The sequence below is a fragment of the Furipterus horrens genome, unplaced genomic scaffold (genome assembly GCF_987537825.1).
Source record: "Furipterus horrens unplaced genomic scaffold, mFurHor1.1.pri manual_scaffold_3, whole genome shotgun sequence".
NCBI lineage: Eukaryota > Metazoa > Chordata > Mammalia > Chiroptera > Furipteridae > Furipterus > Furipterus horrens.
In genome coordinates, this window is record NW_028327173.1 from 171,871,370 (window position 1) to 171,898,116 (window position 26,747).

Sequence of the window (26,747 nt, forward strand, 5' to 3'; positions counted from 1 at the left end):
GTAAGATTAGAAAATGCTAAATGCTAGTCATTAAGAAAATTACTATTAATGCCCTGAGGAAGGAGAAATGACTTTCACCAGAAGGGGTTATAGAAGTTCTTCCTGAAAGGCCTGTAATCTGATCTGGGGCCTTGATGGACAAGTAGGCACTGGATGTGCAGCAATGTGGGGAATGCATTCTAGCCAGCAGAAAGGATATGAACCAAATGAGACAACAAGTAAAGGAAACTGTGGAGTGTCAGAGGAATTGGAGATGATTTCTATTTGGCTATAGTGAAGATTAAGTGAAGGCATGACAAAACTGGCAGGAGTCTAAGGAGGGGCAGGATTGTAAAAGACTGAGTGTCGGGCTATGGTTTTTATTTATTTTCTTGGCAAAGGTATTTTTTGGAGACTTTATCAAGAGGGAGTGGCATCACCAGTCATCTTTAAGAGTAACCTGTTAAGTGTGCAAGGGGGTGTGGAGGGGAGAAATACTGGACGTAGGTTAACTAAGTAAGAATATTGTAGTAAATCAAGTGAGAAGCATACTATTTCCACCCTTTTGTATAAGTTCCTGATATTTTTAAAACTATGCTTTCAGCTCAACCCCTATCTATTAAATTTCTGGTGACTCCTCATTCACTGATGACTCAGACAGTGGCTCATGTTTTTTCTCTACTGCAAGACCCACTATCATACCAACAGACTTCAAAAGCCCATTGTTCTGGACTTAGGTTTTCTGACCTCAAAGCTCTGAAGACCTTCTCCCATACTACAGTGCACTCTCTATTCTTAGATCACACCCTGGATCCTGTCATCAGCTTTGATATACACATTCATACTATACTCCAAACTTATTTATTCCCATTAAACTTTTTAAATGTTCACATTAGAATCTCAAGTCCATCAATCCATTACTTTTTCACTCTCCATCAGCATTTCTGCTATGTTCACTTTTGTTCTTATCCACTTTATATCTGGTAGACCACTATTTCAAGCAATCCCTTTGTCAATATTACTACATTCCCTTTGCCTTACTGTCCTTCATTACACTGGCATGCCAAAATGACAACCCTGGATGAATTAAAAGTAGCTACTTTTGTGTTCAGATCTGGGATACAAATGACTGCTGAAGGAAAATTACACAGTAGAACACACTGAAAATTTATCTCATCAGAGGCTTCAGCTTTGCCCAAAACACTTCTCTAGTCATTTAACCTATAAATTTACCACCTCACACCTTCTCCACACTCTTCTACCCCATTCTCCATATTCCTTCCCACTTCCAGGAAATAATCTTGCCATTTACTTCAGAGAAAACAGAAACATCAACTAGAAAACTACTAGCTACACTCTCAGCTTCCCTCTCTAATGCAAGGCTAGTAGTGTTTCTTCATCTCAGATCAAGTCCCTCATCAAAATCTAGATCTTTCCTTCTCAGGGACTTGGACTATTCATGTTGCTTCATGTGACAATTCTATCTTTATCTCCTGGATCCTTTTCGTAAGCACTTAATCCTGTCCAAGCTTTTTGCCCCATGTAAATACAGTCCACAAATTCCCCACCAACTCATTTTTCTCCAGCTATCACTCTCTCCTAACGCTCCATTTCCCAACTAAATTTCATAAATGATTTGTTATATTTTTCAAGTTATTTCAATCTAGTTTTACCTCTACTATGTAAAAATTGTCCTTTTAAAGTAATCAAACAGTACCAACTAAATCCAAAGATTTAACTTCTATTCAGTATTCTGACTGAAACTTTCCTCCCTTATTTTAATGTTCTTTAGCAATCCTTTGCCATTCCCCTTAGCTTACTTTTTTAAAAAAAAATTATTTATTTTTTACAGAGAGGGGAAGGAGAGAGAAAGAGAGGAAAACATCAACGTAAGAAACATCAGCTGGTTGCCTCTCATACGACCATACCCGCAACTTAGGCATGTGCCCTAACTGGGAATGCACCTTTTGCTTTGCAGATGACACCCAATCAACTGAGTCAAACAAGCAAGGCTAGCTTACTTGATTCTTAAATTTTGGGAGAAATCTCAGGATGCTATCCTGGGCCCTCTTCTCTTCTCATTCTACATGGCTCCTTTGGGTGACTACAACTACTCCTTAAAGTATCAACTACTTCTATATCTAATGCCTCTCAAATTTATATCGCTAGTCCAAACTCTTCTACCCAAGCTATAACCACTTAACTCTTGCTCTTCATGAGATTTCTCCATTTCGAAGTCTTGTGTAATATAAAAACTACCATATATAAAAACTAAACTTAACTTTCTTTCCAAATCTGGTTTTACTCTAGTGTTTCTATCTCAATAAATGGTACTTCTGTAATTCACCCAGCTGTTAATTCAAAATCTGGAATAAACCCTTTCTTACTCCCTACCCCTCATGTCTTCATCCAATCACCAACTATCTCATATAAATCTTGAATTAGTCCACTTTTCTCTATCCTCACTCTACCACCCTAGTCTAAAACACCATTATTTCTATTCCAGATAAGTTCAACAGCCTCTTAACAGGCTTTCTGAAATGGAATCACCACTCTGAAATCATAAAGATCTTAAAATGTGTATCTATTTATTTTACTCCCTTACCCTTTAACTTCTATTGCCCTTGGACTAAAGCCTAAAATTTTTAACATGATGTGAAATTGGCTAATATCTATAACTTCATCTCCTGCCACTTCCTTCCTTGTTTTCTGCTCTAACAAGACTTATCTTTAGTTCCTCAAATTCATTGCCTTTTCTCTTATCACCAGGCTTTTATTTCTCTTTGCTCAAAACACTTCTCCCTGCTCTCTTCCTCTATTTCAACTTATCCTTCAGGTTTAGCATACATGTCATTTCTACAGTGAGTCCTTTCTTGTTCCTATGACTCCACAGTACCTTGTGTTTCCCAGTCCATAACAGTTATCACACTTGCAGAGTGGATTTTGGAAGCCAAGCAAAATAGTATGGGGAGTAAAAGAGAAGTTTTGATATTTACACACCCAATGAAAGACTAATTGGGGGAGTTAAGTAATAACTTAACTTGGGGAGTCAATAATATAGTTAAGGTAAAACAATTTTTTAATTTTTAAGAGATTAAAGTCTTATGAATTATTACAAGTCTGCAAATAATGTTTAAAGTAAAAAAAAATCTATGTATGGCTGATTTAGTTAATATTTTCAACTATTCATATAACATTCCACAAAATATTCATAGGGGACCTATGGTAAGACTATGCTATATTCATTTTCAATGATTAGTTTTTAAAGATTGTTTAATAACTATTTCCATTACGTTCATACATAGAAATGATGATATATTAACTAAGAAAATAGGCTCTAGAGTTAGTCTGCATGGATCAAAATCCTGGTTCCACTACTTAATAGCCATATAATCTTGGCCATATTACTTTCATTCTTTCTTCTTCATTTACTCATTTGTAAAACGGGAACAGTAATAATTCCTATTGCAAAGGATTATTCTAAGTATTAGATAAGTTAACATGGAAATAATTTGGCACACAATGACCACCCAATGACTGTTGGTAGTTATCATGATACTTAAATGGTATAATTTAAAACTTAAGAACATGAAGTAGAAAATTTCTTTCAGTAAATAACAAAACATAAAAGTTTAGTTTTATAATCTTGCCTAAAATGAAGACAAAGATATAAAAAGAAATAAAGGTATAAAGAGAAATGAAGAGACAGATTCCAAGAAGCACAAAAATAAAAAGGAATCAAAGAAGAGGAAAAGACTAGTGAAAAAAATATCGTTGTCATATATAGGTATAAATAGGTACCTGCCAATGGGCAGGAAGTCCCTCATTCCTGATTTACAAGTTATATTGGTAAGTATGATATATTCAAAATAATTCAACAATATTTTCAGTGATAATATTTTTAGAGAAGGAAAGCATACTCATAGTTATAAATAGCTCTACATATACTTATGTAAGAAATAATAGTTCTGAATAAATATTGGGAAGGAAAAAATTTCTATGGGAACCTCAACTTAATTTTTTTAAATCACTTGTATTCTGTTAATGATCTGTATAATAAAGAAACTACAAAAACCTAGAAAGAACTAGTATTTAGAAATTATTATGTTATGTATATTATACCACAATTTTTTAAAAAAGTATCAACTGGTAGTTATATTCAGGGTAAGTGTAGTTTATATTGCTAATTAATCTTTGTAGCTAAATCCATTTTAATTAACTTAAAAGACGGAATTAGAAAACAAACTGTAAGGCCACATTATACATTTATTTTCAAATATTAGATTACAAATACCTCAAAGTCATCATCGTCTCCTTCCATGCAGTTTGCATGGTTGTCTGGATTGTTCACTTTGTCCAAAAGTTCAACTGCTAAGGCCCTAGACAGACCTGGCTGCCCTACAAAAGTATGCTAAGTAAAAAACAAAACGAAACATCATGGGTATGCTTTTACATCTATGGCTTACAGAAATATTATTTGTATTTTTCCATTCAGTAAATATCAGAGACAAGCATATGGGAGCCTACTAATACAAATAAAGTACAGAACATATTAGCAAAAATATTAATCAGAGAACCCATAATTATATATTATAAAACTAAAGAGGTTTTGTGGGGCAAGTTTATAACATGAATATATTAGGCTGTAAAATTAAAACCTTGGCTATAACAATGACATTCATTACTCCTATCATTATATTGATAAAATTATGTTAATGTACAAAGACATACCATAAAAATTAGACATTTAAATAAAGTTTTCTTAGACTGCTATAATCACTGCTTTTTTATACTATAAAAATATTTAACCAACACATATACATACAGTGTATTCTATAAATTTACAGAAGAAGCCAAGAAAAGCAATTAACTTTAGATAATTGCAACATTTTTAAGTTTTCTCTAAGGCAGGGTTTGGCAAACTATATACAGCTCATACAGCCCATGGGCAAAATCTGGTGCACTGCTTCTTTCTGTGAATAAACTTTTGGGGGGTATTAAAATCATACCCATTTGTGTGTACTGTCTACAGCTGCTTTTGTGTTACAAGGGCAAAGCTGAGTAGTTCTAACAGAGGGTATACAGCCCACAAAGCCTAAAATACTTACTACTGGGCTCTTTACAGAAAGTTTGCTGAACCCCTGCCATAAGAGATCACTAACATTTTTATATTAAAAAACCAAAATATTTTTGTTCTAGTGATATGTCTAATTAAGGCATAATTACAGAAAATTCCCCTATAATTTCAATGACTTACAGTCAGAAGTCTTTCAGCAGTTGGTCTTTTTTTGGGGTTTTTGGTTAGTGCTATTTTGACAAAATTATGGAATGTTGATGACCTTCAAATAAAAAGAGACATGTATAAAAATATTTCACTAATATTAGTTTTTTGGTGTTTCTATATAAAGTTAACTTACAAGTAGTTAGTCCAAAACACATAATTTTTTTTTCCTTTGGCTTCCTAGCTCTATATACACCAAAAACTAAATCCAAAGCACAGTATATTTCTTGAAAATGTAACAGCTTCATTTCTTAAGTAAAATGCAATTAATTAACAGAATAGTAATATATGAGCTCTAAAAAATACACTAGAAAGTAGAAATGCATAACTGTATCATTTACAGGATGCATAATTTTGCATTTCAGGAATTAAACTAAGGAATCAAAATGACGTTTCCTCAGTGCCTAATTCATACAGTATGTAAATATTTTGCTATACCAAAAGAGTTGAATGGCATGGAGATAGGGTGGTTAATGTAAAAGACTAATTAAAGCCTTAAAAAGGTCACTGAATTTGTTAGAAATGAGGGCAAGGAAAAAGGAGTGATTTTAGCAACCAGAAGTTTTTCTGCCCTCTGTATCAATAAAGTGGGGAAAATAAAAAGACATAACAAAGGAATCATGTTTAGATTATTACCATATTTTTCACTTCATAAGATATACTTTTTCACCCCAAAGTGTGTGTGTGTCCTATGGAACAAATATTGCATCACAGACCATGATGTGTATTACCTGACCTGTCAATGAAGGATGAAACCATTGTACAGTCATTCAAAAAATGTGGCATTAGTAATGCCTTAGATGGAACTGAAGGTAGTATCATATATGAAGATAGCAAAGAAAATGGTTATCAGTGATTGTGAGCAACTGTGCTTCATAAATTCTGACACTAGCGATGATGAGTTCCTGGGGTTCCCAGAAAACTAAGAGTACTTGAACCTTAAAGTCTCTCCTCATTTGTTAATGACAGCGATGATGTTTCTTAATACCTCTGTTGAATGTTCACTTTACATGGTTGAAATATTATTCTATTATATTTTATTAAATATTTTAGTACACCATTTGGTTTAGAATATTTTTTTTTGTTTTCCTCCTCTAAACCTAGGTGCATCTTATGGTCAGGTACATCTTATAGTGCGAAAAATACGGTAATTAAAAGCCAAAATTCCACTGGAGGAAGGACTGAGTAAGAAACAACAAGAATAACCTTAGTTATTAGCAATGACAGCAAACACACAGTAGTTCTCTTCAGAGATATCACATCACTGCATTGTATCTAGTGACTTGTGGAGAAGACAGTATGGAGTCATAAAGTGCCTGAGACTGGCAAAGGTACTCCAATGGTAATGACTGCTTTGGAATTGAATGGTGAAATTAGTGGTTATAGCTAATAGTCATTCATTCCTGAATGAATATTCAGTCATTCCTGCCATAAAGCTCTTCAGTATCATTTGCTTAAAAACTTGGGGTAACAAAGTATAGGAAGAAACCCATGTCAATACAAAAGAACACAGCTAGCAGAATATAAACTCCTTTATTTCCACAGTATGATTTGCCTTTCATGCCTGCATCATCCCCAGAATGACCTGGCTCCTAAGTAATACTATGCACAGAAGGGGACTAAATGGTAAATGGAAAAAAAAAAAAAAGATTAAATAAAAATAAATTAAACAGTATTTTAGAACGTTTTGGGAACTGGCCTCTTAGAATCTGAAATAAGATATGAACTATCTCACCAGAATAATGAATACATATGCATAAAGAATTTGGGGGCCCAATAACCCTCAAAGAGATCCATGTAATCTAGATGAAAAATTACTGAATTTAATAACCTGGAAAGTTATTTGCATAGGTTTCTTTTTTTTTTTAATTAAATGTATGGAAAAACATTACCAGAAAAACAATTTTCAATTTTTATCATTCAAATGAAAACATCCTTATGAATCATAAGAATATTCAAACGGCTTTACTTTGTATGAGAAAGAAGAGATAAGAATAAAAATAAGTAATAACCTTTTTAAATATTAGGGAAGGAAGGTAGATTAATATTAAGTGTTATGGTATTTGGGAAACTTTTTCATATCATCTTCCATAAAAGTCAACATGTAATTAATGAGAGTATAGAATAAAAATATGAGTCTCAAAAATATGAATGTATTTATTTCAAATCCTTTCCTCACCACACCTATTACCCATGCTGGCAGAACATAAGAATACGATCAGAGTTTTTTAAGAGAGTAGAACATTATAAAGGAACACTGACCTGAAAAAACTAGATCCCTGCCATAGCTCTGTGGTAAATTAGATGTGTGACTTTAAGTAAACAGTTGTCTAAACCCTCTGGGCTTCCATTTCACCTTCTATAAAATGAGAGAACTAAACCTGTGTCCCTTTCAACTGTAAAATTATGCAAATCTATGTATTATTTAACTTACCACTTTGTTTTGTCCTTTAGTTTCGGAGGCTGAAAATTACTTTTTGACATTAAAAAGAGGGCCCTGAAATAAAAACTTCAGTTAAAGAGCAATACCAAAATACTTTTATTACTACATCTAATAATTAAAAGGAATATTCTGTAGTAAATTTATATAAGATTACTACATACATAGGCACTGATGAAAACTATTATAAAATATGGAAATTAAACTTCTTTATATTTTGGAAAGCCTATGGAAAAGTTCTCCTGGCTAGAGAACGGATCTTTAAATTTCAAACAAGCTCTTACTCACATAGCAAAGCTACCAAATGTTAGAGAAAGGTTTTGTTACTATAGTGTTACATATATAATTAGTACTATATCTTAAGTACAAGTCCATATAGTTGTGTATTGTTCTGTATGCAGGCTGTATGTTTAACTGAAGATTTGCCTCTACAATTATTTTGGGTGTATCAGAAAATCATATTCACTTCATAGTCTGTTTTCCTTTATGGACAATAATTGTCCACATTCTCTCATTATGAATGATACAGAAGTCAACCTACCAGAGGACTTTCTTTCTCTATGAGTCTACCTTTAAGCCTTTTTCTATGGACTATAGGGGCAGAAAAATGGAGGATTTAAGAAGGAAGTTCTAAAATGCTCTATTTCACTATTTCCTATAAAACCCCTTCTAGGTTTCTAAGCAAACTCCTTAGTCTTTTTCTATATGCCAAAGACATTTTCTCCTTTTAAAAACTAACTGATTCATATGTAAAGGAAAATTTAAAAAGAAATAAAGGTCTATATTTCTACAAACCTAAACATTGTTTGAAATTTTCTGCTCTTCTTTTTAGTCTTTATATTAAATGATAACCAATTACTACATCATTGTATTAGGTAATATTATATTCTACTTTTTTTTAAACTAATAATCAAGTTTCCATGTTGCTTTGGTTTATATACATGCACAATAATAGTAGCCCTTAACTGCTAAATAATTTGTTTAACAATTCACCAACCACTGGACATTTAGATTCGTCCCTGTTATCTTGAAATGGTCATTCTTAATTTTTTTCTTGAATTATTTCCTAAATATAACTTTCCAAGTAGTGAAATCACTGAAACATTTGGGTGGCCCATAATGAATAATGTCTAAATTATTTTCGTAAGGGTTTGTACTTACTGGCATTCTCCCTAAATGTGCATATCTCTTAACCTGTGTAACTTAGTTACTTGCGAGGTCAAATAGTGTTCCATGTTCCTTTAGTATCTGGTACTTGCTCATAAACAACCTATATTTCACCTAAAAAAGTCTTTGAATGAGTAGTTCCTTATGCAATATATATCATTCTATCATATCAGAACAAGTTACTCATTCTGTTGATATTCTTTTTAACTTTAAAAGTTTAAATTTTAATCCAGTTTATCTTTTCCTTCAACGTATTAAAAGCCCTTTCAAAAGTCCCTCTATTCTTTTTCCTGAGAGGCAATTTACCCTAAAATACAGATGACAATTATACTAAGCATAGCTACCTCTTTATCCCTAGAAAGAGTAAAAAACAAACAAACAAAAAACCCCAACCATGATGAAAGAATAAAAACATCGAATCATTTTGATCATTCTACTTAAGAAAAAAAAAAAAAAGTTCAACGGATGGAAGAATGAATGTAAAAACTTAAAAAAGACTTTAGCCCTGGCTGATGTGGCTCAGTGGACTGACTACCAGCCTGTGAACCAAAGGGTTGCTGGTTTGATTCCCAGTCAGGGCACAGGCCTGGGTTGTGGGCCAGGTCCCCAGTGGGGGGCACACAAGAGGCAATAACAAGTTGATGTTTCTCTCCCTCACTTTCTCCCTCCCTTTCCCTCTAAAAATACATAAATAAAATCTAAAAAAAGAAAAAAAGACTTCAGACAGATTATTTGCTCCCTATTGCTTTAGAATAGCAATACAAGAGAGCAGGTATTAGATAAGATTATACTTAAGGCCCTTACAATACCTTTACTATTTTACCATACTTGATAATGAGCTTGGAACACCCAAGTTATCAGTATCTCCTTCTCCAATAAGACCTATTAATAACTGCATTATTGTAAATAGTGAGAACACCTCATTGGATGAAGATCAAACATAGGTGGTTGAAGTTCTCCAAGTTCAATTGCTGTTATTCCTACTGCCCAGATATCACATAGTTGGTTGTAGCCACCATTCTTTTCCACTGCTGCAACTTCTGGGGCCATCCTAGAAAGAATCAGTAAATATATCATTTTTACTTTTTAAAAATGATATAAAATCTGCTACTTTTGTTATATTCACTAGGTTTCTTGGAGGAAAAGCAGCTGAGAGGCATTTGCTGAGAAAGAAGAAACTTTACTAGAAAAGACTTATAAAGACCTCACACACAGACATAATACATTCTTAAAATTTATTATTGAAAAATCTTAAATCTTCTTCTCTGAATACTAGTGCTCTGAGGAAAAATCATGTTGTCTTACTTTAGTTTCTGTTATGTGACTCTTATTACATAACATGTGAAAAGAACTAAATCCCTATGAAGGTCAGACATGTGACCAGTGATGAGTCTGCCACGGGTGAAGTAAGGTAGTGTGTGCCACTCTTCAAACAGAGTAGAACTTAAGGTAAACACAGAAGACACGTACACTAGGAAGCTAATAACTAATATCTGGAATAGTCAGGGAACAAAAAACTGGTAATTTTGACTAAGAAGAGTGTTCGCAGAGGACAGTCACAGGAAAGAGACTGAGGAGGGCAACAGGCATGTGATGCATGGAATTTTATAGGTAACAAAACCCACCTATGCTTTCTTTTAACTTTATTAAAATATTTATTGGTGTTTTATTTTCCTGTTAAAAGTAGTATGTGTTGACGGAAGAGATTATGGAATATATAAAAAATTATGGAAGAAAACAAGTTATCCCACCCAAAGAGAATCACTGGTTTCACATATTTTCACCCATAAATTTAAAATACATTCTGTGTCTTCTATAAAAATGGTATTATATTGCATATGCTACTTTTAATCTTTCTTTTTTTATTAATATTATGTAAGCCTATGACCATTCATCTTCTACTACAGGATTTTTAGACCAGCATTTTATTCCATTGCTTTGAATGAATGTACATAATTTCCTTAACTAATTTTGCATATGCATATTCTCCCTCTATTTTTCATTATTAAAGTATTTGATAAAGCTCTTAATATAAATCCATGTCTGATAAATTAATACAAGCAAAACTGAGACTAGAACATAAACATTACTTAAGGTTTTTAAAAAACATTGTTGCCAAATTATATTTCAAAATTGTTATACCAATTTCCACTTTCATTGTCATATATTTAGTGATAGTAATAGGTATTATCCAGGATTCCAAATATTTTCCAATTTGATAGAAAAGAATGTCATTGTTTATTTAATTTACATTTCTGGTCATCATTGGAGAAGACATTTTTCATATTTTATGACCTTATATGTATTTTAATAACTTTCCAAGGAAACACTTTTTATTGATTTATTAAGCACTTACATATTAAAGTTATTAAAACCTATATTGCCATATTTTAGCCACTACTTCCTGGTTTGTTACTTGCCTTTCCCTTTTAAGCTGGTGGACATATAATAGCTTTAAATTTTCGTGTAGTTAAATCTATTAATTTTTCCCTTTAACATTTTATGCTTTTATGTCAAGAAAGGCTTATTTGACTTTTAAAGCAGATAGTCACTGATATTTCTTTTGGTTTTACTTTTATATTTGACTATTTCCATATGCAATTTATTTTGATATCAGTATGAGGTACGGAGCTACTTAAATTTCTTCCCAGATAACAAAATTATCCAAATAATAAAAAATCCAACCTTTCATCAAACTTTAAATGGCACCATTTATACTATTCACTAAATGATTTCACATATTGAAATTTACTACTAGGCTTTCCATTACATTTCAATTATCTGTCTTGATTAATGAAAGCAGTGTTTTAGGAAGATTAAGTATTTTGTCTGTAATTGGTTGGACGCATTAGGAGGAGGGTAGCTGGCGAAGACTAATGGTAAGGTAGGATACATAACAACCAGATAACAAAGTCATAGATTAAAGTAGAAGCAATAACAAAAGAAAGGGTAACAAAATTAAAAGAGACTATAATATGAGTCTTTCTTTAGAAAATCTCATACCTATGAGCACTCTCAATGCAAGATCCCAGAGATGACAGGAATTATTAGCACTTTTAACACAGGAAAAGGTAGACAATAAAAATGAGCATCAAAGTTTCCCAACCTGATTAGAACTATGATAGTATCAAGGAACATGCAAGCTTTCACACTTTGTAAAGAAATGAAAATGCACAAAATTCAATCATAATACTGTCTTACCAATAAGGGGTGCCAATGAAAGATTTCCTCTTTGCAATGGTAGCTGTTATTTTTGCAGCTACACCAAAGTCAGCTGGTGGGAAAACAATAGAACAGAAAATTTTAGTTCTTTTCAATAAAAGCATTAAGGTTCCTAAGTTCTAACCTCAGGCATGACATTACTAATAATTCAGATAGTAATGCTAGGGAAATGTATACAAATTGAATACCTATATTCCTTTTTGCTTGGTTTATAACACACACAAATAAAAGAAAATAATTTATTAGCACTTTACTGGAGTGAAAATGCACTTTATTAAGAACAAAGTTAATAAAAATATTTTTATTACAAGCACATTAATTTGAAAACGAAAAGCAAAAAAACTCCCCACCCACTTGAATTCCTTTCATTCTAAGACTACCAGGTTAATATATATTTTAGTGCTATTATAAAAGTTTTTGTTTATTTTTTTTAGTGCATCCCAGTGGGAGGGCTTTGGCCCAGCAAAAAAGTTCTTTTTTCTACGTATAAACTTTTTATTGTTGTTGCTAAACTTGGTTGTAAAAAACTAAATACATGTATTGTTCATTTTGTCCCTTAAAGGACCAGGGGATTTTACTCTTTCTCTTCCTCTTCTTACCTATTAATTTTGATGACTGAATAATATTCCTTAAGTTTATTTATCACAACTTAAAAGTTTTTCTATTGCTAGAACTATATTCTCATTTTTTCTATTATATATAAATATTATGATTAATATATCTATAAATAAGGATTTTTTAATCTTTAGGATTAATCTCCTTCAACTGAATCTCAGAAGTAAAATTACTGGGTCGAAAAATGAACAGTACTGTGGCTCTTGATATGGCTACTAAATTTGTAAAGTATTAAATTTAAATTTTATTAAAGTTTGGAAAAAATGTTAGAAACTTGAAATAACATACCTAGTTTTACATCACCATGATCAGTCAATAAAATATTTGCACCCTAAAACAAAAATACAAACACTATTTAATTAGCTTCATAAAATTCCTTCCAATAAAATTATCAGTTTAAACATACTAAATAAACTTACTTTGATATCTCTATGCATTTTGCCTTTAGTATGCAAATAGGCAAGACCCTAAAGTTAAAAAGAAAGAAAAAGGTAGCATTAGCAAAACTGGAAACTTGACACCTAAATTTTCTACTAGAATTCTTATTGAATAAGAAACATGAAAAAAAAATTTTTTTTTTTTGGAGGGTACCCCTAGATGAATTTTATTTTACTAGTCAATGTTTACTATATTTTAAGATTTCACATGCATTTTCTGATAAAAATGAGAAATATTTTACTATAATCATCACCATAATGAAGAAAATGAACATATCCACTGCTCATAAAAGTTCCTCCCACATATAAACACTAATCTATTTTTTTCTTTTTCACTAAATTATTTTATTATAGAAAATTCACATATAAAAGTTGAGTAATAATACAATGAGTCCCTATGTACCCATCACCTCGACTTAACAACTATGAAATCAAGGCCAATCTTGTTTCATTTCGACCCTCATTCACCACACACTCCCCCTTCACCACCATATTAATTTGAAGCCCTATATTACATATAATTTCATTTCACTAAGGCAGTGACTTTTTAAAAAACATATAACCACAATATTATTATGCCTCATAATTCTTTAATATCATCAAATATCCAGTGTTTACAATTACTTAAAATGGGATCCAAATAAGGTTTGCACACTGCAATATCTTGACATGACTCATACTTCTCTTTTAATCTATAGGATCCTCTGCCATTATATTACTTTTTCCTTTTAAGTTTTTATTGAAGAAAGTACTGCTTATCCTGTGGAGTCTTCCAGTATTTGAATTTTGCCAGTTACATCCCAATGATGTTATTTTACATGTTCCTCTGACCCTTTTTATTACCAGTAAATGAACATTTACATCTAGGTTCTTGATGAAATTTAAGATTACATTATTTCGGCAAAATTACTTCATGGGTGGTGCTATATCAGTCAGAGTCCAGTTGGGAGAGACTGAAAAAACATTTTGAACTATAGAACTAAAAAGAAACAAAGAGTATATTAAAGTATTTTATAGCAGCAGCAATGAAGAAAGCTGCTACCAAAACTCTAGGATCTAGGGGAGCAAGGGGAGAGAAGAGGCTGAAATTACTAATACTTAGAAGCCTGGAAAAAAAGAGTCCTGTGGAACAGAAATTCAGACCTCTGAGAAGGATGCACTGCTCAGTTGGTGCTGATGTCCATTAGAAATTACACACACTATCTGGCTGTCTCTTAGTGATATTAACAGCCATTGATGCTGGTCTACTTTTTGTCACTATAAATTATTTCTGAATTTTCTAGAGTTTTATGTAAAACAAATCATACAGTTCCTTTTTTTTGGTCTGGGTCTTTCACAATATTAATGTGACAGTCTTTGTCAATGTGTGTATCAATAGTTCAATGTTTCATTATTACTAAGTAGTAGTGCATTATACAGATATAGCAAAATTTATTTATCCATTCACCTGTTGACAGACATTTCGGTTGTTTCCAGTTTGGGGCTACTACAAATAAAGCTGCTATGAAGATCCATGTACAGTCATATGATTTCCCCCCTTGGATAAAAACCTTGCAGTGTAACAAGTGGACCATGTGGTGGTACAAGTTAAAACTTCTGGCGATTGCCAACTTTTCCAAAGCAGCGGTACTATTTTACATTGAAACCAGCAGTGTATGAGAATTCCTGTTACTTCACATTCTCACCAACCTTCCTAAGGTCAGTCTTTTAAATTTTAACCATTCTAATTGGTGTAGAGTGGTATCACACTGTGGTATTAATATACACTTTTCTAATAACTAATGATGATGAATATCTTTTCCATCCATATGTCTTTTTTGATGAGGTGTCTGGTTAAATCTTTTGTCCATTTGCTTAATGGGTTGTTTTCTATTATTGAGTTTTGACAGTTATTTCTATCTCTAGATTAGATATATATTTGCAAATTTCTTCTTTTAATCTGCAGCTTGTCCCTTCAGTCTCTTAACAGTTTCTTCTTGAAGTGAGAGATTTTAGTTTTGATGAAGTCTAAGTTACCAAGTTTTTCTTTCATGGATCATACTTTTCATGCTATGTCTGAAATGGCTTTACTTAACTCAAGACTGCAAATTTACTCCTATGTTCTCTTCTAGAACTTCTAGTTTTAGGTTTTATGTTTAGGTCTATGAGATTTTTATATATGGTGTGAAGTATGGCTGGAGGTTCATTTGCTTGCATATGGATGTCCAATTAATCCAGTGCCATCTATTGAAAAGCCTATCCTTTCTCCACTCAGTTATCTTGGACACCAATGTCAAAATCAGAAGTCTGTAATATGGACTTATTTCTGGTCTTTCTATTCTATTCCACTAAACTACTTATCTATCCTTATGCCAATACTACTATGATTTGATTAGTGCAGTTGTATAAGTATCGAAATTGTTACTGTAGACTTCAAATTTTGTTCTTTTTGTCTGACTATTCCAGGTCCTTTCTACTTCTGTAGGAATTTTAGAATCAGCTTGTCAACTTCTATAGAACCAAAGCTTCCTTGATTGAAATTGCATTGAATCTATAGGTCAGTTTGGGGAGAATTACCATCTGACTGTATTGAGTTTTCTGATCTACAAATACAGCACAGTCCTCCATTTTTTAAAGGTTTTCTTTAATTTCTCTCAGCAGTTATAGTTTTAAGTACACAGGTGTTTATGCATCTTTTGTGATATATGAATATTCCTAAGAATGTCATATTTTTATAAGTGGTATTTTTAAAATTTTTAATTTCTGAATGTTTGTTGCTAGTGTTGATTTTGTATATTGATCTTGAATCCTGACATCTTTGTAGCTATACTTATTAGCTTTAGTAGCTACTTGTAGATACTATTCCATTTTCTACATAGATAATTGCGTAGTCTGTGAATAGACAGTTTTACTTCTTACTTTCTAATATGGACGCATCTTATTTCATCATTTTTTCTTTTTGCAATAGCCAAAATCCAGCACAGTGGTGAAAACGTGGTAAGAGCAGACACCTTACCTTGTTTGACTGACCTTAGTGGGAAAGCATCTAGTCTTTACCATTAAGAATGACTCAGTTCTAGGTTTTTCATGGGTGCTATTTAATAGGCTGAACAAATTCTGTTCTATTCCCAGTATGCTAAGAATTTTTATCAAAAATGAATGTTGGATTTTGCTAAATGCTTTTTCTGTGTCTAGATGATCATGTGGTTTTTCTTTTTGTTTGCTAATATGGACAATTACTTGAAATGATTTTGGAATGTTACAACAACACTGCATCCTAGGATAACACTCCTGGAGTATTCATGATGTATTATCTTTTTAATATAATGTTGGATTGCCTTTGTTAATCATTTATTTTCATTTTTATACTTATGAAGGATATTAGTCTGTAATTTTGTTCTCTTGTAATGTCTAATTCTGGCTTCAGATCAATGCGGGTCCCTAAAATGCCTTGGGAGGTATTCTCTAGTCTTCAGTTTTCTAGAAGAGTTTGTGTAGAATTGGCATTATTTCATCCTTAAATGTTTGATATAATTTATCCATGACATTAGCTTGGAGATTTATTTGTGAGACTATTCAGATGATTTCTAATTAAGTGAGCTTTGGTAGTTCGTGTCTCTCAAGGAAATTGTCTATTTCATCTAAGTTATAGGGTGTTTTTTAAAAATATTTTTAAAATTTATTTTTAGAGAAGGGGGATGGAGGAAGAAAGAGAAGGAAAAAAACATCGATCGGTTGCCTCTAGTAGGAGCCCCAACTTGGTGGCCAAATCGGTAACCCAGCCATGTTCCCTGACTGGGAATGGAACCAGCAACCTTTCACTGCGGGATGATGCCCAATCAAACAAGCCATACCAGTTGGGGCTAAGTTGTAGGCTTATTAGCATAAGCCATTCTTAAAATTCCTTGGGTATTGATTATCCTTGTTATCCTCTTAATATTTGTAGATTCTGTCATAATATTGTAGTAATTTCTGTCTTCTCGTTTTAGTTTTCTTGATGAATCTGGCCAGAAATTTATTAATGTTACTAATCTCAAAAAACAGTATTTTTGTTTAATTAATTTTCTCATTTTTTTCTGCTTTCTATTTAATTGATTTCCACTATTTTCTTTCTCTGGTTACTTTGGGTTCAATTTGCTCATAGTTTTCTAGTTTCTTAAGGTGGAAATGGAGGCTACTGATATTAGACCTCTCTCTCTAAAAGAGGTTAAACACCTCTTTAATGTTATAAACTTCCCTCTAAGTATTGCCTTAGCAGCATCCGAAATTCTGATGTGGTGTGTTTTCATTTCATTTGGTTCAAAATACTTTTTAGTTTCTCTTTCGATTTCTTCTTTGACCCATGGGTTACTTTTCAGTGCTTTATTTAGTTTCCACGTATTTGAAGATATTCCAGGAATACTTTTGTTAATTTCTAATCTAACAGCAAGGAATCAGATTATATTTTGTATTACTTAAATCCTTTTAAATGTATTGAGACATATTTTACAGTATCAAATACGATCTATGCTGGTAAATGCTCTGTGGGCATTTGAAAAGCACATGTATCCCACTGTTATTGGACTAAAATGTCAGTAATTGGTTGATTGTGTTGTTCAAGTCTTCTATATCCTTACTGATTTTCTGCCTATTTGCTCTGCAAAATTATTGTGAGAGCAGTATTGAACTGTGCATTAATCTCCTTGCAGTTCTACTGCTTTTTACTTACTTATTTTGAAGCTGCGTTTTATTAGGAGCATAAATATTTTAGGGTTGTTATGTCTTTTGATGAAATGACCTTCTTTAGTAATAGTCTTTGCTCTGAAGTTTACTTTGTCTGATATTAATATGGTCACTCTGGTTTTGTTTTGTATTCACTATGGTATATCTATTTCTTATTTTTTATTTTTAACCTATTTGTCTTTATAAAGTATTTTCCTTGTAGACAGCATCTCTTTGGGTTTTGCTTTTTTCCATTCTGACAATCTGTCCTTCTTTTTAAAAAATTTTATTTAACAAAATTGTATATATTTAAGGCATACAACATGATTTGATATACATATACAATGAAATGGTCACTTAAGTCAAAGTAGTTAACATATCATTTGCTTACATAGTTGCTATGTTTTTTTGCAATGAAAGTATGTAAAATCTATTCTATTAACATATTTTTAGTATTATTAACTACTGTTATCATGCTATACATTCTCACCATTTCTCTTCCCTGTTTTCGCCCAGTCCCTGGTAACCACCATTAAATTTCTGTATCTGTGAGTTCAACTAGATTCTACAGAAAAGTAAGATCATGTAGTACTTGTCTTTTTGTGCCTGGCTTATTTCACTTAGCAGTATGTCCTCCAGATTTATCTGTGTTGTCACAAATGACAAGATTCCCTTCTTTTTTTATTGCTGAATAATATTCTATGTGTACATGTGTGTGCATCACACTTCCTTTAAACATTCATCTGTTGGCAGGCACCAGATGTGGAAGTTTGTGTGCATAACAATAATTTTAAAACTGGAATTAATCTTCGAGGTCATCCTTTCCAAAGATTCACTTTATCCTTGAGGAACTAAAAATGTAGAAGAGATTATGGTCATATACCAGGGCCAGAACGCAAACCTCAGTTTTGTTTTCATTCTGTACTCTGTCCATTACTTCCTTATACAAGCAATGAATTTTGGAAACTAAAATATAAAAATAATTAATCTGTCAATAATTCTCTGCTATAAGTGTATGATTAGCTTTATATATCATTTTGATACAAAGAGATGTCTGTTATGTGAATATTAAGAAATTATATATCGTCGTCGGCAGCCGTCCGTCTCGAGAGACGATGGTGTAGCTTCTTAAGAGTCTATCTGCACCGCCGAGAATGGCTGTGCAGTCCGAGTCGGGAGTGACACGGTATCTGTCTCCTCCCGTGTTGAATCGACATCTTGCGATGACGCTGAAGTGTCCTCTCCAGTGAAGCTGAAGCTACAGAGCCTGGGCAGGGTGATATGGAGGGTCTGCTGTTGCCCATGCAGCAGACCCCCCCTCTCTTCGCAGCTGAAGGGTCCAAGGGAAAGACGGAGTCAATACAGCTTGGCTTCAGGTGCGCCGCAGGAGTTGCCGGTGTTGACTACAATGTCAAACCGCCTTAGGGACTCCGGCTCCGGATTTTCTGTTGGGGTTTACTCCCTTAGCCTTTCCCCTGAAGAGGTATGCCGCAAGGCAGCGGAGGTTTTTTGGAGTCAGAGTTTTCCTTCTCTGATGTGCCCTGACTGGAAGATCGAACTAGCGACACTTAGCTCGCAGGCCGACGCTCAATCCACTGAGCCAAACCAGCCAGGGCTTAAGAAATTATATATATGTATATATAAATTACATATACTCGCATATATACGTACATATATATGAAACTTACTTGCACATATCTAACAAGATTTGACATGGTATATCTTTTAAAGCACGTAGAAACCAACTCTTTTCAAAATGATTAGAGCATTCTCTGAAATCAGATCAACCTCCCAGTTTCTAAAATATGGGAGAATATACAGAACATCTATTTTATTTCTGAACAAACTATACAATCTAGGAAATGTAAGGACAGAAACGTCAATTAACAATTATCAGTCATAAATTACCAAAATAAAAAAACACAAGCACTACAACTTAATCCCTCTTCCTAAATTCCTTAAAGCACATGAACAAAACTGTTAATTGCTCATTTTCTCAATGAACAGTCTTTCAGGACACCAAAAAAAATAAACAAATTGGGAGAACTGCTGCATACTTTATATCCCTATGAAGAATCTCAATAGACTTTAACACACTAAAAGCTCTCACAGATCTGAAATAAAGGAATAAAGAAATCTCAATACAATGTCTACCAAGCTTATAAAAGATTCTGCTCTCAATGACTCTTATTAATATCATACAGAACTATGATTTCCAAATACCATCCTAGGTTATCATTATGCTAATTTATTTTCCTTTGGGGAGAAATGGCAAAAGGCCACGGTGTATACCAGTATCAGCTTTAATGAATTCCTGTGAATCATTCATGAAATAACTAGGCTTACGGAATTACAATACGGGAAGTTAACAGAAAAATTTGGTATACTCTTTTGGGTAGATCACTATTTTATAATTTTAAATTGTGAAACCAGAAGTGCATTTTTAGCTACATAAGCAAAGGTAGTACCTGTAAAGTTTCTCTGCATACATAGGCTATTTGCAATTCTGATAATGGTCCAGTAACTAGAAAGAAACAAAGGAAAAAACCCCACATTATAATACATTTGAATACAACATTAAAAAGTCTACTTTTAAAATGACAAACTATTATAAAACAACTTCTGTATATATTGTTGGCTGACTTATCATGAACATAAATTATCCTTGTAATCAGAAAACAACAAAAAGGAAAAATGAGAATTAGAAATGTACTTCAAAAATGAAAAATTTACTTCATAACAACTTTGGTCAGTGAAAATATTAAGCACCTGTTAATGTGCAAAGCATGTTACTAAGCATCACAGACTGTTCTATAGAAAGCAATAAACATGATCTAAATCCTGAACAATTTTTCAAAAATAAAGCAAATAGCCCTGGCTGGGTGGCTCAGTTGGTTGGAGCATCATCCCATACACCAAAAAGTTGCATCTGATCCCTGGTCAGGGCTCATACCTAGGTTCCAGGTTTGATCCCCAGTCAGGGCATGTACGGGAGGCAACCAACCGATTGATGTTTTTCTCTCACACTGATATTATTCTCTCTTTCTCTTTTCCTCTCTCTCTAAAACCAATAAAACAGATTCTCAGGTGAGAATTAAAAATAAATAAATAAATGAGAAATACATATAATTAAATATAGCTACACAGAGTAGAGAACCCATAAAGAGATCAATTGCTGAAACATACTGAAAGAAATCATATACTTTTTTAAAAGGTCAAGATATAGTATAATTCTTTACTATAGATATCAAACAGAGAGGCTTGATCCAGTACCTTAACTAAGAATTTAAAAGGCAAGCAGATTACTTCTGGCAACCAGGTAACTCCCTATTATGAAATACAAAATCCTTTTGCAAGTACCCTACCAGAGGCTTTAGAAATACTATGTCCAATACCATGAGCGAATATTTGAACTCTGGGGTGGTGTTTGCTGACAGTGAAACTAAATGAGGTACTTAGATGTAATCCTTACTTAATAGAAATATTTTACTGCATATTTTAATCACTGGCTTTCTACAACTACTCAGGAGCATAAACTTTTGATTCTTAGTAACTTGTTGGAATAGTAGTAAAAGAAGAAAAGTCACTTTAACAGTTTATTATAAGTGTAGATATTCTTGATTATTATGCTAATATATAATTTACAAAAATTATACTTCTTAGATTCAATTTAATTAAACAAATATCATGTTTTCCTAAAGTAGAAATTTCATGAAGAAATAAAATTAATTCCTCAAAACAATCTGTAAGTTTAACACAAGTAGTAAAAAATGTCAACTATAGTTTTATTTATCCATATTTTTTAGTTCTCATTCTGTAAAAGTGAAAATGAATAAAAGTTATAATTATTTATAAAAACTATATAAAAAGATAATTCTTCATAAAATCATGGAAAAGACTTAAATCAAGTGGCATAGAGCTGTTCTCTACCAATAATTCTTTAAATTCAATAACAGGGTGAAATAAAAGACAGTCATTCTAGTCGATACAATACCTAAGAAAATAAAATACTACTAAATAAGGAACTAAAACTTAGTTTTCTCTTTTAAAACAAGAGATTAGTGCTTCCATTAAACACTTTAACCTTTTGTATATTTATAATATTCGTGGTATTAAATATTATTTTATATAAATATAGGCAGTGACCTGAGAGTTTAGACATAACAACCTGTTTGTCATGAGTTATTTGTTGTGATAAAATTAGACAGCTATTATAGTTATTAATGTATAATTAAATAATATACCAATATATTTTCATTGTAATTCAAACTTTTACTTATGAGTCTGACTTGCTCCTCCCTAGAGATAATGACCTATTGTTTGATATGTATCCTTTTATTTTGGTGTGCATTTATATCCATATGTATACTTTCAAAAAGTCTATTATATTATACAAATTTTTTCATGACACATTTTTTTCCATTTAAAAAAAGTCCTTGGGGAGATATACCGAGGTCAATATAAGTGGAAATACTACTTCTTTTTAAGTGCTTCAAAGTATTCCATATTATAAATGCAGTGTATATTTAAACACTGCTCTATTGATTGACAATTATATAATGCAATCTCTACAAGCTACAAATATTGTTTAATCTGGAATAGTACTTGTTTTTACATTTACTTTGGTTGCATTTGTAAACTGCATTTGTGAATTTGTGAAATGCATGAAATTTCATAAGGCTTTTAATATAAAGATTTCAGCATAGAAATGTTTAAAAATACATAATAAATTATATAATGCATAGCTGAATCGGAGTTTTACTATTCCATACCTAGTTAAATAAAAGTTATTTCATAAAAATCTATGCATAGTCTCATAAACTCCAGAAATTCAAGAAATTGTCAACAACATAACAAACTGGAAGCTAAGCTGTAGAGCCAAAATGAAAATTATTTCTAAAGACTATTATGAGGCAAAATCAGTTCAACTCAAAAAAAGTTAACAATGCAAAATAAAATACTCCACATTTTAAAAAATTATAAATTTTAATACAAAAATATTATAGCAAAAACTAAATTGCTTTCCAAGATAGCAGGTTAAATTATTATTAAGATAGAGACATGATTTCCTTTATGAGAGTTACCCTTTGCATTTCAATTCTCAGTTTATGCAGTTTCACTTGTAGATGAAATACTTTCCTAAAGGACTACATCTAAAAAGTAAAATTTGGACTGTTCAAGTACTCTTGAACTTCTCAGTTCAGACTCCAACAAATGTAACTGAATAACCAACAAAAAACTAAATTTAGATTTCTTTTATGCGATACTTCAGAAAAAGAACAGGATGTAAAACAGTAAATCTATCTGTTAATATCCCTAGTTAACTAGACATGTAAAACAATCATCATTAAAGCCAAAGTCAGTCTTAAAATATTAAGACAAATTACCATGGTATATATCTTGAAGTGATCCGCCACCACAGTATTCCATACAAATCCACAGTTTTTCCCGACTAATATGAAAGAGAGAGAAAAGTATATTAGCTAGTAATTCTCAACCACTGACATACTCTGAAGGCTTCCACTCTTCAGCACACCAAGATTTACAATGGATTGCAGAGTACAACAGGAAATTGCTCTGGCAGTCTCTCTCTCTTTTTCCTTTTTACTGAATTTATTGGGGTATGGCAGTCTCTCTTCAAGCTACAGAAAAACGTATTGACTTCAGCTTTGTTTCCATCTTACACTGTTTAAAATACGACCATATTTATAAGCTGAAGCACATACTTGTGGTCATTTATAATAGTTCATTAAGGTTGCCAGATAAGGCATAACTGCATAAATGAAGTTGTCACTATTAACATCATGGGAAACAACAAGAAAACATACGAAATTTTAGAATTTTAGACACTGTAATTTTAAAAATTTATACATATAATAGCACTGACAGGAAAGAGAGAATGGTAGCAAAGACATATACAAATAGAGAGAACCTTTTTTTTTTTTTTTTTTTTTTTACCTGAGATAGCTTCCAAAGTAGGCAACAATGTTGCAATGTTTACATTCTTTAACCATAAATATTTCTTGTTGAATCAAAGAAAAATCATCTCCTGAAAAACAAAATGATAAATTGGTCACCATGTTACATTTTGAGTCTTTAAAATATTTGTTCATTACCAGTTAGCCCCCTTAAACAACCCCCGCCACCTCCTGCAATCACCACACTGTTGTTATGTCCATTAGTCCTTTTTCCTTTTTGCTGGATCCCTCCACCCACACATTCCCCTCCAACAGCTATCACCCTGCTCTCTGTTTTGCTTGTTAGTTCAGTTTGTTCATAGATTCCACATGTAAGTGAAATCATATGGTAGTTGCCTTTCTCTGACTGGCTTATTTCATTTAGCATAGTGTTCTCCAGGTCCATCCATGCTGCTGTAAAGGGCAAAATTTTGTTTTTTTATGGCCAAGTAGTATTCCATTGTGTAGATGTCCCATAGTTGTTTTATTCACTCATCTACTAATGGACACTTGGGCTGCTTCCATGTCTTGATGATTGTAAATAACGCTGCAATGAACACAGGGGTGCTACATCAAAAAAATGTTTTTGTAAAGCAAAGGAGACCAACAAAATAAAAAGACAGCCCACAGAATGGGAGAACATATTCTCCAATATATCTGATAAGGGGCTAATATTCAAAATTTACAAAGAACTTACAAAAACTCAACACCAAAGAAAACAACAATCCAATTTAAAAATTGGCAAAGAACCTGAATATACATTTCTCCAAAGAGGACATACAGATGGCCAATAGACATATGAAAGGATGCTCAATGTCACTGATGATCAGAGAATTGCAAATTAAAACCACAATGAGATATCATCTCACACCTGTCAGAATGGCTATCATCAATAAATCAACAAGTGCTGGCGAGGATGTGGAGAAAAGAGAAACCTTCTGCACTGTTGGGAATGCAGACTGTTGCAACCAATGTGAAAAGCAGTATGGAGATACCTCAAAAAATTAAAAATGGAATTGCCTTTTGACCTAGCTATCCCACTTCTGGGACTATATCTGAAAATCCCGAAACACGAATTGAAAAAACATTTTGAATATTTATATGTGGGAAAAAGGAAGGAAAACTTTACAATAAATATTAGGAAAGTATCAGAGATGAGGAATTAAAGACATTCTTAATATTTCAATGGGAATGTAAACTGGTACATTCTTTCTATAAAGACAGATGTCTTAAAAATGTACAGAATCTTTGAACTCATAATTTTACTAGAAAAATTTTCTTGAGATATGCAGAGATGAATGTGCTCTATGGTGTGACTTAATAATGAAAGAATGGAGGAGATGCAAGATGGCGGAGGAGGCATAAGCCTATCATCTCCCTACCTGAGTGACTATATGTATAGGCCTCACTTAATTCTGTCTGCATCGCCACCTCCTGAGACTGGACGGTTTGGATGAACTAAGTGGTTGGGTTGGTGAAGTTTGGGGTGGTCTGTGGGCTTTGCTTTAAAACTGGTTTCTCTTTTCTGTCCTAATGGCTTGGACAGAAAGGGCTCAGAGGTCTGAGGGGGGAAACCTAAAATATTCCCCTCAGCCCCAACTAAGTATAGTGGGCAAAAAGGCTTTGGACAGGTGTGACGTGCCTTTCATGCCTTCCTCCAAAAAAGCCTTTTCTTTTTCATAATGTGGGACATGAAAAATTAATCCCTGCCTTTTGTCATCTGGTGGTTATGGTTTTAATGGTGCCTTTTAATCCTGTTGCCAAATCTGTTGCCCCCAGAATATAAGGATGCCAGCTTGTTAAACCGAGCATGCCACTTGCCCAGGGACAGCCAACTGACCTGAAGTCTGCAAGATCCTTCCCCATGTGATAAGGCCACCCTCCCCTCCACACCCCCACACTTATTAGGGATTTCTGGACCCAAGAGTAGGTAGGACAACAACCATGTCCAGCTTGAAGAGCTAGAGGAGCTTGAGACCTTTGCCCATTGTCCTTTATAAGATTATAAAGGGTCTTAAGTCTAAGAGGGGGGAATTGTTACAGAGTGGGGGTTCCCCCCCAAATTAATTTTTAAAAAGTAAAAAAAACTCCAAATAAGCAAACCAGAATAGGAAAAGAATCATAGGTATGGGGATCATTTGGAGGGTTATCAGCTGGGTGGGGGAAGGGGGAGAAATGGGGATATGGTGAAGGAATTAAGAAGTATAATTGGTTGGTACAAAATAGACAGGGGGAATTTAAGAATAATATAGGAAAGGGTGAAGCCAAAGAACTTATATGCACGACCCATGGACATGAACTAACGGGGGTGGGATTGCTGAGGGAAAGGCGGTACTGGGCAGAGGGGAGAAAAGGGGGAAAAAATTGGGATTACTGTAACAACATAATAAAATATACTTAAAAAAATAATGAAAGAATGATTAAATAACATGGTATGGTTACAGATATTACTATAAAGTTAAAAACAGATTTGATATGAAAATATGCTCATGATCTATTAAGTGAAGGGATATTTTATGTATTTATGTAAGCACATACCTAAAAGGGGGGAGTCCCCCCAAAACCGGAATTTCTTCTGGAGGGCATGCCCCTTGTAGTACAGGTTTCCCCACTAGATGAGTGTTCTGGGAACCCATCTGTATTAGTGTACAAGCTGGCATTGTTGTGAGAGGCTGTATCTGGCTTCGGTGAATTTTTTTGGAGACTTGTTCAATGTGTTTGCCCATTTCATGAAGGGGGTTTTACCAGCACACCTGCCCACACTGTGCTGTATTCAGCAGTTTTTGACCAAAAAAGGCATGAACCCCTATACCCCACCCTCCCTATTCACTTGATCTCACCCTGAGTGACTTCTTTTTTGTTTTCCTGGATGAAAAACGTCCTCTGCGGGGAATGTTTTGCTGATGTGGAAGATGTGAAACAAACAAACAAACAAAAAAACAGCAGAGGCAACAAAAGGCATCAAAATC

At 33.1% G+C, this 26,747-nt stretch overlaps 1 protein-coding gene across 2 annotated transcripts in view; it reads right to left on the reverse strand.

Annotated features, from left to right (window-relative positions):
- The window catches only part of MAP4K5 (mitogen-activated protein kinase kinase kinase kinase 5), a 96,388-nt gene that overhangs the window by 42,259 nt on the left and 27,382 nt on the right, over positions 1-26,747 (reverse strand). For both annotated transcript variants that reach the window (XM_090270848.1, XM_090270847.1), the window contains exons 4-13: positions 23,780-23,870; positions 23,209-23,273; positions 20,290-20,345; positions 13,124-13,171; positions 12,993-13,035; positions 12,069-12,141; positions 9,787-9,918; positions 7,695-7,757; positions 5,237-5,318; positions 4,274-4,390 (exon numbers count right to left, since the gene is read on the reverse strand). In XM_090270848.1, coding sequence (XP_090126974.1) covers positions 4,274-4,390; positions 5,237-5,318; positions 7,695-7,757; positions 9,787-9,918; positions 12,069-12,141; positions 12,993-13,035; positions 13,124-13,171; positions 20,290-20,345; positions 23,209-23,273; positions 23,780-23,870 — 770 coding nt within the window. The remainder of the gene's footprint in view (positions 1-4,273; positions 4,391-5,236; positions 5,319-7,694; positions 7,758-9,786; positions 9,919-12,068; positions 12,142-12,992; positions 13,036-13,123; positions 13,172-20,289; positions 20,346-23,208; positions 23,274-23,779; positions 23,871-26,747) is intronic.